We start from the raw sequence: 16,013 nt of genomic DNA, 5'->3' as shown, positions 1-16,013 counted from the left end.
CGAGTTTGAAAAGCGGTTTTGGGGACGTCTTCCTCTTGAATCCGCAATTGATGATAGCCTGAACGTAGATCGATCTTCGAGAAACACGTAGCACCTTGCAGCTGATCAAATAAGTCATCGATTCGAGGCAGAGGGTATCGGTTCTTGATGGTTAGCTTATTTAACTCCCGATAGTCGATGCACATCCTGAACGAACCATCCTTCTTTTTGACGAAAAGGACTGGTGCGCCCCAAGGAGGGGTGCTCGGGCGAATAAAGCCTTTTTCAAGCAATTCATGGAGTTGGTTTGAGAGTTCCTGGTGTGGGGTAAAATACACATATTTGTCCCATGTAAAGTGTATAATTATTGTATAGTTTTTATTTGTTTTATTTAGTTTTTAGTAGTATATTATATTATTTTGTGTTTTGGCAGGTCCTGGTGCAAATGGAGCGAAAAAGAGTAATATGGAAATAACCAGCCAATTGGGCATAGTGAGGTGCCAGGAACTGAATAAAAATTGCAGTCATTTTCCGTGATTGGACCGAACCCACTAATCTCTATATTATATCAATCATTGAAAAGCCTATATACTAATACTATATATATTGAAAAGTGGACGACAATAAGAAAGGGAAGCAACAGGTGACATATAGGCAGTTGAAGAGGCCTATTATTTTCGAGAGGCATAAGCACCTATTATTGTTTTAGAAATTCAAAAGCAATAGTGGGGGTGGCGTATTATATTCGACAACAGCAAAGAAAATGAGAGTGGGCCGCCAAAGGGCTCTAGCCCATCGATTATGTGAACTGTTGGGGGATTGGGCCATTAAAACTCAACCCTAAAGGAAGAGGCATGATATAGATCCATATATATTGACGTAAATTTAGGGAGATAGAGGGGTTCGACGATCAAGACAGGAGAGATATATACGAACACAAGAGGATCAGACGCAAACAGGAGGGGACGATCAACATTAGCTGCAACTAAAGGAGGAGAAGATTATTATTAGGAGTGGGGGTTCGATCAAGAGGGAAAAGAAGAAGGGTTCAAGATTCAAAGCCGCGATCAAGATTTAAGTCCGGGTTTGCAATTTATTAGTATTCAATTTTAAAGACTTTGTGTTCTTTTTAACTTGATACTATGATTTGTTATTTATTTGAGACTTATTTCTTTTTAGTGACTATGGTTTTTGGCTAATTTTCTTTAACTACCTAGATATGGTTGAATGATTGCTAGATGTTTTGATTATATATTGGATTTTTGAATGCTATGGATTGTTTATAAATTGTAAACGGCTTGTTCTATCGGTTAGGTGTGTTTGCGTGCTTGATGTTATTTAAATATTGATTATTGCTTCGCATGAATCTTGGTGACGGTCTTTATCACATAATAGAGTCATGCTAGGGTTTTAGGTTTTGGTGAGTGTCTATATCACATAATAAATCTTTAACTCTTTCAGGTGAAATTACGTAACTAACCTTAGAAGTAATAATTGGTATTTTTATAAAATCAAGTGCTCTACGAATCATCAATAGCTGTAAGGTGCGAGATTATTGCTAGGTCTAAGTGATTAAACCGCAAGGTGGGTCCTTCTTAGGAAGTTAACCTTTGGGCTGTTGTCTAGCAAGTCTAGCTGAGAAAACAAGCCTATCCTAGGTTTAGATCTCATAAGGGAGTGAGCCTTTTAGGATACTTTTATAAACCCATTAGATGTCTTGTAAAGGAGTCTAATAACCGGTAATTTAATAACCTTTAGGGGATCTTAGCGTGCTCTTGAGAAGGGTTAGAGGTCCTTAGATTTCACGAGAGGTGAGAATTTTGAGATCCCGGTTCCATAGCAGACAACTTCCAAATATAATCATAACTAAAAGCAATCAGGAGTCCTGTCTAGGTAGTTCCTTCACCATCCTTGAGTTCAACCTTCGTGTGAGTTCGTGTCTCGTTCGTCTAGTTCGTTCAGTTAATCTAGTTAATCTTTAATTATAATTTTAGAATATTTAGAAACCCCCCCCCCCCAATCAATAAACAATTAGTTAAAGTCCGTGTCAGTCTAGGTCTAGATAGAGTCATTAGCGTAATCAGTAGAGTCTCTTGGGTTCGATACTCGGACTTCCTTAGGCTTTACTACACCGATCGGTACACTTGCCGGTCGTGTGGTTTAGGGTTTAGAGAGTCTTAGTTTTATAAATTTAAAACTTAGAGAGTCTAGTTTAGGGTTTAATTTAGTTAGTTTAGTTAAACCACTTTTAGCACATCAGTTCCCGCATTTCGGATGGCGCGAGTCGATAAGGAGCTTTGGCAACAGGATTAGCTCCAGGAATGAGGTTAATACGAAAGTCGATATCACGACTTGGCGGTAGTCCAGGAAGATCATCAGGGAACACCTGAGGAAATTCACGGACCACTGAGACGTCTTTAACTTCCGCCTTCTTTTTCTTTTCCTTTTCCGCTACTACAATGTTGGCCAAGAAAGCTCTGTATTCCTTGCGGAGATACTTACTAGCTTGGATACATGACATGAGCTTGAGACCTTTCGAAGCTGTTTCACTGTACACACATAATTGATCACTATTTGCGAGCGAGAATCGAATCATCTTATCAAAGCACACAACTTCAGCATGGTTTTCGCGAAGAAAGTCCATGCCTACTATGACATCAAAACTTCCGAGCTGCATCGGAATAAAGTCGATTGGAAAGATGTGATTGTTGAGCTCAAGAGTACAATCACGGAGAAGAGAGTTAACGGCGACAGTTCTTCCAGTAGCGACTTCGACTTCGAATGACGAGGGGAGATAAGAGCGCTTACGACTAAGGAGCTTCTCGAATTCAAATGACACAAAGCAGTTATCGGCTCCAGTATCAAACAAACACGATGCATAAATACCATTCACAAGGAACGTACCATTAACCACATTGTTGTCAGCCTGGGCCTGACAGGCATTGATATTGAAAGTTCGGGCACGGGCTACTTGTTGCTGCTGTTGAGGCTGCTGCTGCTGCTGTTGGGGCTCTTGCTTCACCACCCTGTTTGGGCACATGTTGGCAAAGTGACTAGGATCACCACATGCAAAGCAGACTCGAGCATTGACCGCGGGTGCTTGAGCTGCTTGTTGGCCTTGAGGGGCTGGGAGTAGAGCTTGATAATCATCGTCTTGAACTGGGGCTTGACGAGGACCATAGCGGTAGTTTGCCGTGAAGTGACCATAGAGGTTGCAATGAGCGCAAAAACGACAAGCGAGACCCACCAGATGATGATACAAGCATGTCGGGCAGAGCGGGTGGGGACCTGTGAAAGCACGCTTTGCTGGCGGTGCTTGAGTAGTTGGTGCTGGTCGGTGATGCAACTACTGTTGAGCTGGTATGGTTTGCAGAGGGGCAGCAGTGGTTGTAACATCACAGTTCTTGTTGCTGGAGCTGCTGTTGTTGTGCTTCTTTTTGCGGCGTGAGGACTTGGAGGGCTGAGCAGTGGTGGTGTCGGTGGTTGCTGCTGTGGTAGCTTGAGGCAGAGACTTTGATGGCTCATCCCAAAAACCAGACTTTACAAGCTTGTCATTGAGCTCGGCGGCAAGCAAGTAGGTCTCCTCGATTGATGATGTCTTGGCGGCGTAAACAAAGTCGGCTACACAATCTGGCAGAGCTCGAATATACTTCTTGATGGCCATATCTGGCGTCTTGACTTGGTCGGGACAGATAATGTTAAGCTGCTTGAAGCCAGCAGTTAAAGCAGCGTTGTCTTTGTCCTTCTGCTTGATATTCCAAAACTCGTCCTCCAGCTTTTGGCGTTCATGGGGAGGGCAGAATTCGTCCATCATAATGGCCTTTAGCTCTTCCCAAGTCAGCTCATAAGCTGCATCATTTCCGCGTTTGTTTCGCTCGGTCGTCCACCAGTCGAGAGCTCAGGACTACTGGAAGACGCCGGTTGCATTGAGGGTACGGAGATTTTCCGGACAGCCGCTTTGGCGCAGAGTGACTTCGATCGAATCAAACTAGTGGAACATGGCGGTAGGGCCATCTTCTTCAGTAAATTTTCTTGGGCTGCATGCTTTAAACTGTTTGAAGCTGAAAGCAGTCTTGCTAGCATCTTTAGGAGCGTCGGTTCGTGATTCCTCCGATGATTTGCTGACATTCTCATACACCTCGCTCACAGCTTTCGCCACATGCTTGGCGATGATGGCAGCGAGACGCTTTTCTCTCTTTTCTTGGCGAGTAAGAGGGGTTCGGTGTCCAGATAACGACATGGTCTGCAATAGACATCGTCGTAGGTCTCAGACACAATAAATCGAATCTCAACTCACACGTCTACTACTTACTAAATCTCAGGAACACGATAAAGCATGAATCACATAAACACATAGACACGAAAATCACATAATCACAGAAGCACATAAGCAGGTAGGGCACAGAAGCGCAGTAGCACATATACACATACACATTTAATCACAGATGCAGTTAGAATACAGAAACCTATCCTTCCAAGTTCGCGTGTCGTTCGAAATATAGTGATCGCGATTAGCATATCGAGTAGCATAACATAGCCGTATGGTATGTCAAGAATAGCACAAATGTATATTATATCATAGTATCGTCTAGGTTGCAGCGACTTGTTAGCGTATTGAGATAGAAGAGCAATGCGAGTCGTGTGTGTCGATCGAAGTGATAGCAAAAAGTTAACAATTCCCCAAAATTAAAACACGTAAACAGGTAAATACACACAAGCACATAAAATCGACAAATCATCAGAGTCAGCAGCTGCGGGCTCAGAATCGAAACACTCAAAATCGAGAGATAGATTGTCTGTGGCTACTAGACATTGACTACCCAAAGCGATTCGACTATTCACAATAGACTTATCTTCACTTTTCGACTTTGGGGATTCGCGTGTCTGCCTCGATTCATGGGCATTCCGCACGCATCCCTAGGTCATACTCGTGAGTTCAGGTCATTGGAGTCCGTCGAGGCTTTGGTGGGATGAAGTAAAGTTCGGAATAAGTTGTCAAGGTTAGGGTTTCACCCCTGGCTTAGCAACTTCTTCCTTGTTTTAGTAAAATTGAGGAGATTATTCATCAAAATATGGATTTCACTCCTGAGATGGTATAATTCTCCTCGTTTGTTATCGAAAATAATGAGGAAATCATTGATAATTTTGATAAAATCAGCATTGATCAAGCAATCCCGTCGGGAGTGTGCGGTTTTCACACCTAATCGAGACTAAGTCGCTTGACTTTATTTGAAAATTCGAGTGCGGTGATAGCGAAGAATAGCAGAATATAGCACATAAGCTTGGTCTGATGGTTCTTAACTATAGTCTAGGTCTCTAAGACAACGACCTGGACTAGGTCGTGTCTATCCTAATTCCCTATAGTTATGGCTCTAATACCAATCTGTCACACCCCAACCGATGGCGGAATCATCGTGGCATGGCACTGAGCGAAACAGATTGTCCAGAAGTTTCCACAACAATTATCATTACTATTCAATTTATATAATACGTCCCATACCGTAAAGCATGTAGACAGCATTCCACGTGTAAGCATAACAACAAGCATTCATTTAGTCACGTAATACATGCAGAACGGTTAGCGCATAAAGTAATTGAGTAGTGTGTTCGATTTTGATTTAGATAAGTAACGTATGTAACACCCAAAAGTGCTAAAGCAAAAAGGGTTCGAGTATACTCACAACAATTGATTGATGGATTGAAGGGAGCGCTTGAGAGTAGGGTTAGCCTGAATAGTTCGATAGCATAACGAGGAGTAATGCGAAAATGGAAACAAGTGTCAATGGGTCAAACAGCCTGGTCGATCGAACGGTAGGTTCGATCGGACGACTGGTTCGTTCAGTTGGACAAACTGTTCGGGCAGCCTGTTCGATCGGCCGGTAGGCTCGATCGGTTAGACTGTTCAAGTGGATTGTTTCTTCCTTTGTGTAGGATGTTTTTGTGTACGATGGTTTGAACTTTTGAAGTTTTTGTTGCAGTATTTGAAAATATTGAAGTATTCCTACCTTTCAGGTCGAGCGATCGAGCGGTTCGTTCGATCGGCCGGCTCAACCGATCGGTCAGGTACTTCAATGATAGTCCTTAGTTAGGTTGTCACCTGATCAGACAGCATGTTCGGTCGGGTGGCACCCAAGGTTTTGGACGAGTTGAAAATCGATTAAGTATTGAAGCATAGTATCTCACGATCCGAATAGTAATGTTATTAAACAATGGGTCGATCGAACATTACTTCGTTCAATACAAGACTTCATTAATTTGTAAAGTGTGAGGCCATGTGCTAGCCGATTGGATGGCCTGGTCGATCAGCTGGCATGTCCGATCGGCTGGCCTGTCCGTTCGGACAGCCTGTCCGATCGGTCAGCTTTCTGACCTGGTTGGCCTGTTCGTCTAACACTTGGCTGTTTCGTTTGTATGTCGTTATATAGAGGTATTTTGACACCGTTTTGAACTATAGAACCCTCGTTCTTACTTGTCCCTCCTGCTCGGATAGGAATCACCCAAATCCGGCCGGTGAACATTTCGGAATGGAGTTACAGTTTAACCCGGAATCGATGAACCTCGTAGATAGAATCCGAATCTTGAACCACACAACAATTAGAATGATCAGTGAGTTGGTTCAAGCTTCGTTTCTCTTGGTTTGAGGGCATTGAGTGTAAAAGAGTTGAAAGAAAAGTTGGAAAATCCTTCTTTCAGTCAGTTACACCGTGAAATGTTCAGATCTATATCAGATCTGTGTTTGTTTATGTGGAAATCGGCTAGATCCAAGTGATTCTTGGTGGATTGAAGCCAAAACATGAAGTTCTTCAAGAACATCATGATGACATCATCCTAGAACCCTTAGATCTTGATGATTTGTCAATTGGAAATCGAGATTCGAAAGATAGAAATGTGTAAGAGTGTGCATAGATCAAAATCGTACAAGATTTAGGATGAAATCTTACCGGGATTAAGAGAAATCTGTGAAAAGATGAAGAACATGAGCTGGTCCGTCAGAGAGTTTCCAAAAGTGGAAAGAATGATGTTGACAAGGCTATTTATAGCTTCCCAAAGAGGAAAGGGCTGGCCGATCGGCCAGGCATCCCGATCGGACAGCCTGTTCGATCGGACGGTCTGTCCGATCGGTTGGGCTGTTCGATCGGCTGAAAGCCTGATCGATCAACAGCCTTTTTCGAGCGTTTGGGCGACGATTTCTGATATTTCGATTTCGATACGGATACGATAGAGTTTCCTATTCAAATTACTTTCAGTCCCAACCACTATATCTACATATAAGCATCTATACTTCACACTTCGATTTTGATTGAGTTTGATGGAGTTTCGGTTTCGATTTGATTCGATTGATCACCACACACAGAACATAAAGTAAACATGCACAAATAACACATAAGGCACACACACACGTATAATAACTCCCAAGTTTGCATAATTCGAGTTTCGAGTTCGATGATGATTTGATTAGTTTGACATTGTTAATTCATGCTATTCAAGGTCGTTAAACGGTTGCATTGATTAAACATTCGATCTTTGATTAGACAACACTTACTCCACATAATACAACCAAAATAAAAACATGAAAATAGATTATCTACAGTCAAAGAAAGTCAACCTTTGACTTTGACATTCGGAAACACGGGGTGTTACAATTAATGAGTTAAAAAATAATACAGTTAAACGGAAGAATTAAAACCGCCGCCTGACACAAAGAAAAACTGCCACAAGTCATATCAACTGTCTTGTCAAAATTCAAAATTCAAAAGGCACAACCGTTTTCAACCCTTCAAGCCTCGAAACCTTGAAGCCTTTAAGCAAAACAAATACATGTGTAAAAGTCAGAAGTCTTTGAGCTCATTTCCCAAAAACCTCTGACTTGGGGGGCTGATGACAAGGGTAGCCCAAGACCAAATAAAATGACTTAAATACATAAATGCTCAAAAGGTTAAAAGGTTCAAAGGTTGAAAATCCGGGAGACAAGATAAAGCAAGACGCAAATAGTAAGTAGTCACATCTCTGATTGCTTCACCAACCTCTCCAGCCGAAAAAGTAAGGCGGATGCACAGAGCTCAGTCTTTTACCCGTAGTTCAAAAGGCTTCCACCCCAAAAAAGGGTAAGTCCCCCACTGCAAGCATATTCACTAGTCAACAGCTTCCTCTTTGAGCTGATGCTTTCCCTATAAATGGGACACTTCTTTAAGTGTGGAGGACCTTCTAAGATCAGCTCTGATTCTTGAAATCTCTGATCACTGTTCTCGAATACTTGCTTCATGCAAGTCACTTTCTTTCACATTCAACACACACATTCCTCTTGCTCATACATCCGAAACTGAACACACTTCAGTGGAGGATCTCGAGCAAGCAACAAGATTAAACTAGTGAACCTCTCTCCACGTCTTGTAAACGTGGGGGGACCCCACGACCTGCGTTAGGCAAAGTTGAACCCTTCAACCCTTTTGCCTAACCAGCCCAGCTACTATCCTTGGTCTTTTATTTGTTGCATCAACAACCACCATCCGTCACTGGAGCATCTTCTTATTTACCGGAGCACATTCTTCATCACCGTAGCATCTTCTCCGTCAACCAACACCCGTAATGGTCCACCTTCTTGGTCAAGCACCGACCAGTTTTGTAGTTTTATGTTGAAAATTTGTAGTGTAATTTTATATAAATGCTTTATTTGAGTTTATGGATATATGAGATTTGAATGAAAATATAACCTTATTTGTCTTCAGTTGTTTGAGTTTTGGATAACCAGTTTATTAGTTCTGTCAAGTTTGTAACATGAAAATCCAACTCATGTGAGCTTTCCAACAATTCTCCGGCAGATGCATTAGTGGCAACAATTGTATTAGCGACGACATTTTGCTCATTAGTGGCCAAGTACTAGGAGGACGTCCCGCTAATACCTTTATGTGTCCCGCTATGTAATTCTTGTAGTGTTTTCTATTTGGTATTCACAATTAGGGGAACTGGGTAAGGGTTATTGGGTAATAACTGAAGTGGGCTATCGATTGGTTAAGGTGGGTTGTATTTTAAATTGGAAATAAGAAATTGGGCTTAGTTACTAAGTTATAATAATATTTATATGTAAAATCTGTTTATATAAAACACAACATGATAATCAACACAATATCAAAACCCTAACAGTCTTTAAATAAGAAATTGGGCTTAATAACTAAAGTCTATTTTTCTACAAAGTGTACAAAGTCATAAAATACCACAATTTCAGCCATAAAACACAATAAAACCCCACAACATAATGAAGACACTAAAACACAATATCAAAACCCTAATTGTCTTTGAAAACTTCAAACACACCATTGTATAACAATGAATATAAAACACAACATGATAATCAACATAAAACACACTAATGTTAGTCATTCAAAGATCAAAGCCTTATCATCCAAAACACAACACAAAACCCACAAATATGGTGTTTTATTAATCTTCACTATGTTATTTGTGGGTTTTAAGTGTGTTTTATGGTTGACATTATAGTGTTTTATGACTTTGTACACTTTGTATGAAAAATGGACTTTGTAGCCAACTCCAACCCTAGTAATTATATATATTTTTTTCATAAAAGCAATGAGAATGGGGTTAGTTTTTTTTTTTTTTTTTCATCAACAGGGCCGAGGTCGTGCGTAGTTTTCTTATTCTAAGTTCTACACGAAATAAGAAAAAGAATGATGTCGGGTAAGCCGAGCTCATGTACATTAGGGGTGTGCAAAAAACCGAATTAACCGAGCTGTAACCGAATTAACCGATAAAACCAAACCAAATAAAAAACCGGTGGGTTGGTTAATGACTTTTATGAAAACCAAAAGTAGCGGGTCGGTTATGATTATCATTTTTTCCATACCCACCATAACCGAAACGAACCGACATGTAATAAATCTTTGTAGGATTAAGGATTTTTCACCATATTTTTAATATTTGATGTTTTTAACTGAAGATTTTTAGTACTTATAGGTTTTTTCATATCATTTTGTGGTTGAATGTTTATTTGAATTTATGGAAGGTATTATATCACTTTATTTGAATATTCGATAATAATGGTATTAATATTATAGATTATATAGATTCTTTAATACTATGTAATATAATAATATATATACAAATATGCAATAACAATTTATTCCATGTTAAAAAATAAGCTATTTTTAGCTAAGCTAAGTACATGGTTAACCACTCTTAACCGACCACCTATAACCAACAAAACCAAATAACCATAATCACCATAACCGATCGGTTAGGATTATGGTTATCTAATAACCGACATCGAGGTTATAGTTATGCTTTTTAGTTAAAACCGACCTAAACCGACCCATGCACACCCCTAATGTACATAGCATTGCCGTGTACGGTGTATCCAAGGTAATTGGATCAATCATACCTTTATTTTTTTTTTGAACAGCAAATTGGATCACTGGGAAAACCCCCTTTGTGGGAATCGAACTCATGACCTAATGGTCATAAGTCTTATCCCACCCCAAAAATACCACTAGGCTTACATCACCTTTATGAAGTTAATTATGTGGGTGATCCCGTTGTTTCTAGCTTCTAAATATTTTAGTACAAATATTTATATATCTATATACTACTAATTAGTAACATATGTAGGCTTTACTTACTTTGTACTTCGTGCTTGTGATGTGTTGTAATCTGTGTTAGTTTGTAATGGGTGTTTACGGTTTTGTACCTTTAGTGGGTATATAACCCACTTTTTGTTTGTTCGTCTGCTTCATTTGGAAGCTTCGCTCTTCCACCACCGAAAAAAACACTTCTTCGCCGTATACTATGGCGAGGGTGTACCGACAATGTTTTTTCTGCACCAGCGCTGCCTTTTTATCCTTATTTAAAGTAAATTGGTACCTTGTTTGAGGTTTCAGTCACTGATTTCAAGGGCTTTGGCCCTATTTTGAAATCAGTAACTCTCATCGTCTTTCATTTGATGTTTATCGGCTGCTTTTTAGACGCCTTCGTCTATTTTTGGTTGCGTGTGGTTATTTAGCTAGGAAATTGAACATTGATTAGTTGTTTTTATGTTTTGAGTTTGAATTTTGGTTGTTTTGATCTTCATGTTTGGGATTTCGTTTTTTACAGCAAGGTCTTGATGTGTCGCCGATGTGGATGAGTATGACACTGTGAAGGGCTTTTATTTTTATAGTTTCTTTGTGTTCTTTGTGTTTTGGTTCCCATGAAGACGAACTATTATTGTCTGTTCGAGATGGTATTAAGGAGAAAACCATATCCTATATACCCGAGTAGGGTATAGTCTGGTTGGGATAATGGGTCCAGGTATTAATACCTGATTTTTAAAAAATAAACCTTTTTTATTATTTTAGAGAAAAATAAATTCATTTAAAATTTAAATTTCCTTTGTAATTTGATAAAAATAAATTACAATGAAATAAATTCACTCAAATACAAATTATTTTCTTTATAATATATATATTTAAAAAAAATCAAACACAAAAGTTGCAAGGTAAAACTAAAAATATACTTCAAAAATTTGGGTATTAAAAAAACCGGTATCAGGTATAGGGTATGACCGGTTTATGCATTTATGGGTAAAGGTTTTGAGCTCAAAATGTATACCCTATCCATACCCTACGGATAGGGTCAGGGGCGGATGTATACCCATACAAGGGGGAGCGCCCGCTACCGCTTGTTCGGAAAATTTTTGACGTTTTTAGTGTAAATTTTGGAAAATTTGACGTTTTTTCGATTTCGTTACCGCCTATTTATAAAACGTTCCCGCTTGGTCGGAATCCTAGATCCGTCACTGGATAGGATTGGGTTCGGTCACAGATATAAAATACCTGGGTACAAAAAATAACCGGTTCAGGTTTTTTTTTCTTGGCTCTCTTTTAAGGTTTAGATACGGGTAGCGTTTAATAAGTTGGTTCCATGGACCACACTATACACATTCTTGTGTTCCCACTTATGACGACGATCTGCCTCGTTTCTTCTTGTTAATTTGTGAATATAATGAATATTTGTCAAGAGGAATACATGACGGTTTAAAAACAGCAATCATCAAAGATGATGGTATAGGCGGAACATGTGTAAACAATGGTTGCTCATCAGTTGAAACCAAACTAAAGTCGGATCATGGTAACTCGGATCACCCACAGGTGACGTAGAGGTGTCAAAACTGCCGCCCTTGACAAGATCACGCATGGCAGAAATTTAGATCCAGAGTAGAATGGGATGAAGACGAACCTGTTACATTATGATCTTCATGAATAATATTAGGCTTACCTCACCTTGAGACTCATTCCCACTCACGTTTACATATCTTTTATCTCAAATTGGTATTTTACTTCCCACTCAAACATATATTTTCCTTTAAAGGATAAGTTATGCCATTTTATTTTATTTGTAGTAAAAAGAGGAATGATCAACACAAAACAAAGCAAAAAGGTAAGGACACTAGATACTTAAGCTAGGGTCACTTACCTGTCCCATAAACAACACAATCCTGGTCACATCTTCTCTAATCACAAACAAAAACGGGTGATCCGCCACAAAATCAACAACTTTAGGTACCGTTGCTGCACATCCAAATGACATCACTCCAAAACTGACCGCTGCAGCTTCTGTACCTTCTTCATTCACCTCCACAACGGATTTTTGGTGGATTTCCGGTACATAAAGGCCTGTACCAACAGGTGAGTCAACCATTTCGGTGACATGATGTCCAACGCCAAAAGGCAATACAAGCCCTAATTCCTTCAACATATCAGAAGCTTCAAACCCGAATTCAATCTTAAATTTTGGTATAAAAAACTCCCTGACCATTGCTTTAAAAGGTGGAATGTGATGTTCAATAAAGTTGGATGTGGAACCGATCTTCTTTATCAAGGACGGAAGCCCGTCTTTTGCATCACTGAGGTAAAAGTACATTGAAAACTTCCGGTTATCCTGGCCTTGGTAATATGGAAGACCCAATACTTTAAAACCATCATATTCACGCACGAACTGATTTTTGGAGCTGGTCATGAAGGGGACTTTAACTTTGCTGCCATTGAGGAGGTGAAAGTAACGTTCTATAGTCCATGACTTGTTAAACTTCTGAGTCCATGTTCCCTTGAAGTAGATAGCATTTGCAAGGATGAGCATTATGCCATTTTTAACTTGTTCAGCACTAATGACTTGATTGATGAGGCCATTTGTTTGCTTTTGACCCCATAAATTCACTTCACTGGCTACCTCTACAGCCTTCGTTAATCAAAAAATAATATATTAACTACATATGAAAAACAAGGTTCTACAACTTTAATTAAGATTCCTAAGTTTGTGAAGAAAATAACCAAAATTCGTATCAAAATAATTGCAAGAATCATCCACAGAATATTTAATGATCAATCTAAATAAAAAAGAAAAAAAGTCATTTAAAAAGAGGCCTGCTAAATGTATATGTAAGGTAAGGGGCTAGCTATGACGCAACCCTATGTACACTTTGCCATTTGACAAATCCTCAAACGAAGTATCGGGCTTTCATGCAAACCCTAACCTTCAAACGGCGATTCTATGAATCCTCAAACAGCGCTTTAAAAGTAGGTCTATGACGCAAGTCCTAACCCCTTGGAAAAAAATATATTAGAAACTGACCTTCTCGAAATCGGCTTGCTCGCAAGTCCCTTTATAAACGGTGTCAACAACCTGTTTGAAAGAAGGTTTGAGAGGAAGGGTTTTGTGAACCCAAACCGCGTTTGCAAAAGACAATCTAGGTCCGCCAACTGGGCTACCATCGGCCAATATCAAGGACACAAGTTCCGAATAAAGAGAGTTGAGGTCATCCTTCGTATCCACTTTAAGGAAAGCGAGAAGTTGGTCGAGTGTTTGATCTTTGGAACCGGCGGCTAGTAAGCTCAGGAGGGTCTGGATGGAAAGGGGCGAGAAGACAACGTTGGAGTGTTGATTATTGGTGAGAAGTAGGGTTCCGAGTGCGGTTGAGACATTGGTTTGGTTGCTGATCAGGGAAGAAGAGGAAGCCATTGAGTACGTGATCAACAGGGAAGAAGAATAGATTTATGTAAATGTTTTTAAATCCCTATTTATTCAAAGATTATTTTGTTATTATTATTTAAGATTTCGTTCACATTTTCGAAATCACCTTACTCAATCAATACAAATCAAACAGTATTTTAGTTTCTATATTTTATCGCAGTTCGATATATGCAAATCACGTTTAATCATCTTTTTTTATTTATTTCGTAAAACTAGGTTCTTTACTCAATCAACAAAACCGATTTAGAAAAAGGTCAGTTTTTTTATTTTTTTAGAAAAAAGGTAAGTTTTTTTTATTTTTTTAGAAAAAGGTAAGTTTTTTTTATTTTTTTTAATCTTAATTATTACTATGGTATGTCATATATTGTTTGAAACTATGTAAAGAGATAAACTTGGTAAATGAATAATCAAATCGCTTAGATGCTGATACGATGCTTCAATCAACCGGTAGGTCCTTTACGTGGTCATCCTCGGGCGTGAGGATAAATACTTGTACGAAGGATATTTGTCGGAAATGTGTCACAAGTTGTGACACAATTCTGACGGACAGTTTATGTTAATTAATAAATAAATATTTTGTTAGAATTGTTTAGGATTTTCTCTTATTTATTTTGCATATATTAATATTTATTCGGTAAACAATAATAATTAACCTTTGGTAGATTATTTGTAACAGATTTTTGACGCAACTATCAATTAATTACGGTTTTCATATTTTTTGTTGGAAACTTGTCACAAATTGTGACGGAATTCCGACGAATGGTTTAAGTTAATTAAAAAATAAATATTTCGTCATAAATGTGTAGGAAATGATATTATTTCCCTTTTTTGGCTTAAATAAATATTTATTCAGTAAAGAATAATAATTAACCTTTTATAGATTATTTCCGACAGATTTGTGACGCAACTGTCAATTAATTAGGGTTTTTTTATTTTTCGTCATAAATGTGTAGGAAACGATATAATTTCTCTTATTTTTTTGGCTTATATAAATATTTATTCGTTAAAGAATAATAATTAACCTTTTGTAGGTTATTTCAGACAGATTTGTGAAGCAGCTGTCAATTAATTAGGGTTTTCTTATTTTTTGTCGTGGATGCATCGAAAATTTGTAACAAAATCTTGAAATTTTTTTTGTAGGATTTTCATCATAAAAGTGTTGTAATCTGTGACGAAAAAAATTGCGTAGGAAATTTCTGTAGAAAATTGTCCCCTTTTCTAGTAATGAGTTGAGAGACAGGACTTCCCTTCTAATCTTGGGATCTCCTTCTATTTATAGTAGTCATGGTTAAACGTCGCTTTCCCCGGGTGGGGTGGTCCCTGCTCCTCTTAACGGTTTAGGTGACACCTGTCACCACTTGATTGGAGTGTGATATCCCGTGTGGTGTTATGCATAAGTTTGCTAGCATCACCCTTGCCCGGATTGGTGGAGAGAGCATCTATATTAAAGTGAGGATGAAACTCGGATTGCCTACATGTGGTCTCACCGTAAGGTGTTACATGATCGAATCCCTTACCGCCATGTGGACTGGACGATGTAGAGTTTTACTACATTCCTCTACAAGCCCCCCTAGTCTTAGCTTGTGTGTGCAGATTAATTATATTGTCCACTTATTATTTTATTCGAGAGGAACACTAGTGTTAATGATAATGCTAATAAAAGCTTTTGCGCTAAGTGTGACGCCATATCATACAACAATACGCTTTTGGAAATTATCTTTCGCAACTGTAAAATTCCATGATCATATAAGGGGCATTATGGGTTCTGGTGATAATTAGGGGTGTGCAGAATTTGTTTCGAATTCGAAAAATTTGAAATTCGTTTAAATTCTATTATCAAGAATTCGTTTCGACTATAAAATTCGAATTCGAATTCTGTAACACCCCAAAATATGCAATTTATTTATGTTACTTAAAATGTCTAGTCATGATATATTTAACCTAGTTAAGTATATATGTTAGTAACTTGAGTAGAGGGAAGGTTAAATGACAAATAACAATTTAAGTAAATAGGGGGA

General features: G+C 38.7%; 1 protein-coding gene across 1 annotated transcript; it reads right to left on the bottom strand.

Moving 5' to 3' along the window:
* Positions 1–12,356: 12,356 nt before the first annotated feature.
* On the bottom strand, positions 12,357–13,983 carry LOC110943539 (serpin-ZX). The gene is made up of 2 exons (XM_022185281.1): positions 13,597–13,983; positions 12,357–13,203 (listed from the first exon to the last, which is right to left on the bottom strand). The coding sequence occupies exons 1-2, from the start codon at positions 13,981–13,983 to the stop codon at positions 12,415–12,417; spliced, it is 1,176 nt and encodes a 391-aa protein (XP_022040973.1). The 3' UTR covers positions 12,357–12,414.
* Positions 13,984–16,013: the final 2,030 nt, after the last annotated feature.

This window comes from Helianthus annuus, chromosome 5 (assembly GCF_002127325.2).
Source record: "Helianthus annuus cultivar XRQ/B chromosome 5, HanXRQr2.0-SUNRISE, whole genome shotgun sequence".
Classification (NCBI taxonomy): domain Eukaryota; kingdom Viridiplantae; phylum Streptophyta; class Magnoliopsida; order Asterales; family Asteraceae; genus Helianthus; species Helianthus annuus.
The sequence above is the reverse complement of the archived record's forward strand: the minus strand, read 5'-3'. Positions and strand labels throughout refer to the sequence as shown.

What these genes read in the sequence shown, in the direction of transcription:
- LOC110943539 (XM_022185281.1), bottom strand. Translation starts at nt 13,983, where the DNA reads ATGGCTTCCTCTTCTTCCCTGATCAGCAACCAAACCAATGTCTCAACC. An exon ending in AGCAAGCCGATTTCGAGAAG is followed by an intron (nt 13,204 to 13,596) that starts GTCAGTTTCTAA and finishes TGATTAACGAAG; the next exon opens with GCTGTAGAGGTAGCCAGTGA.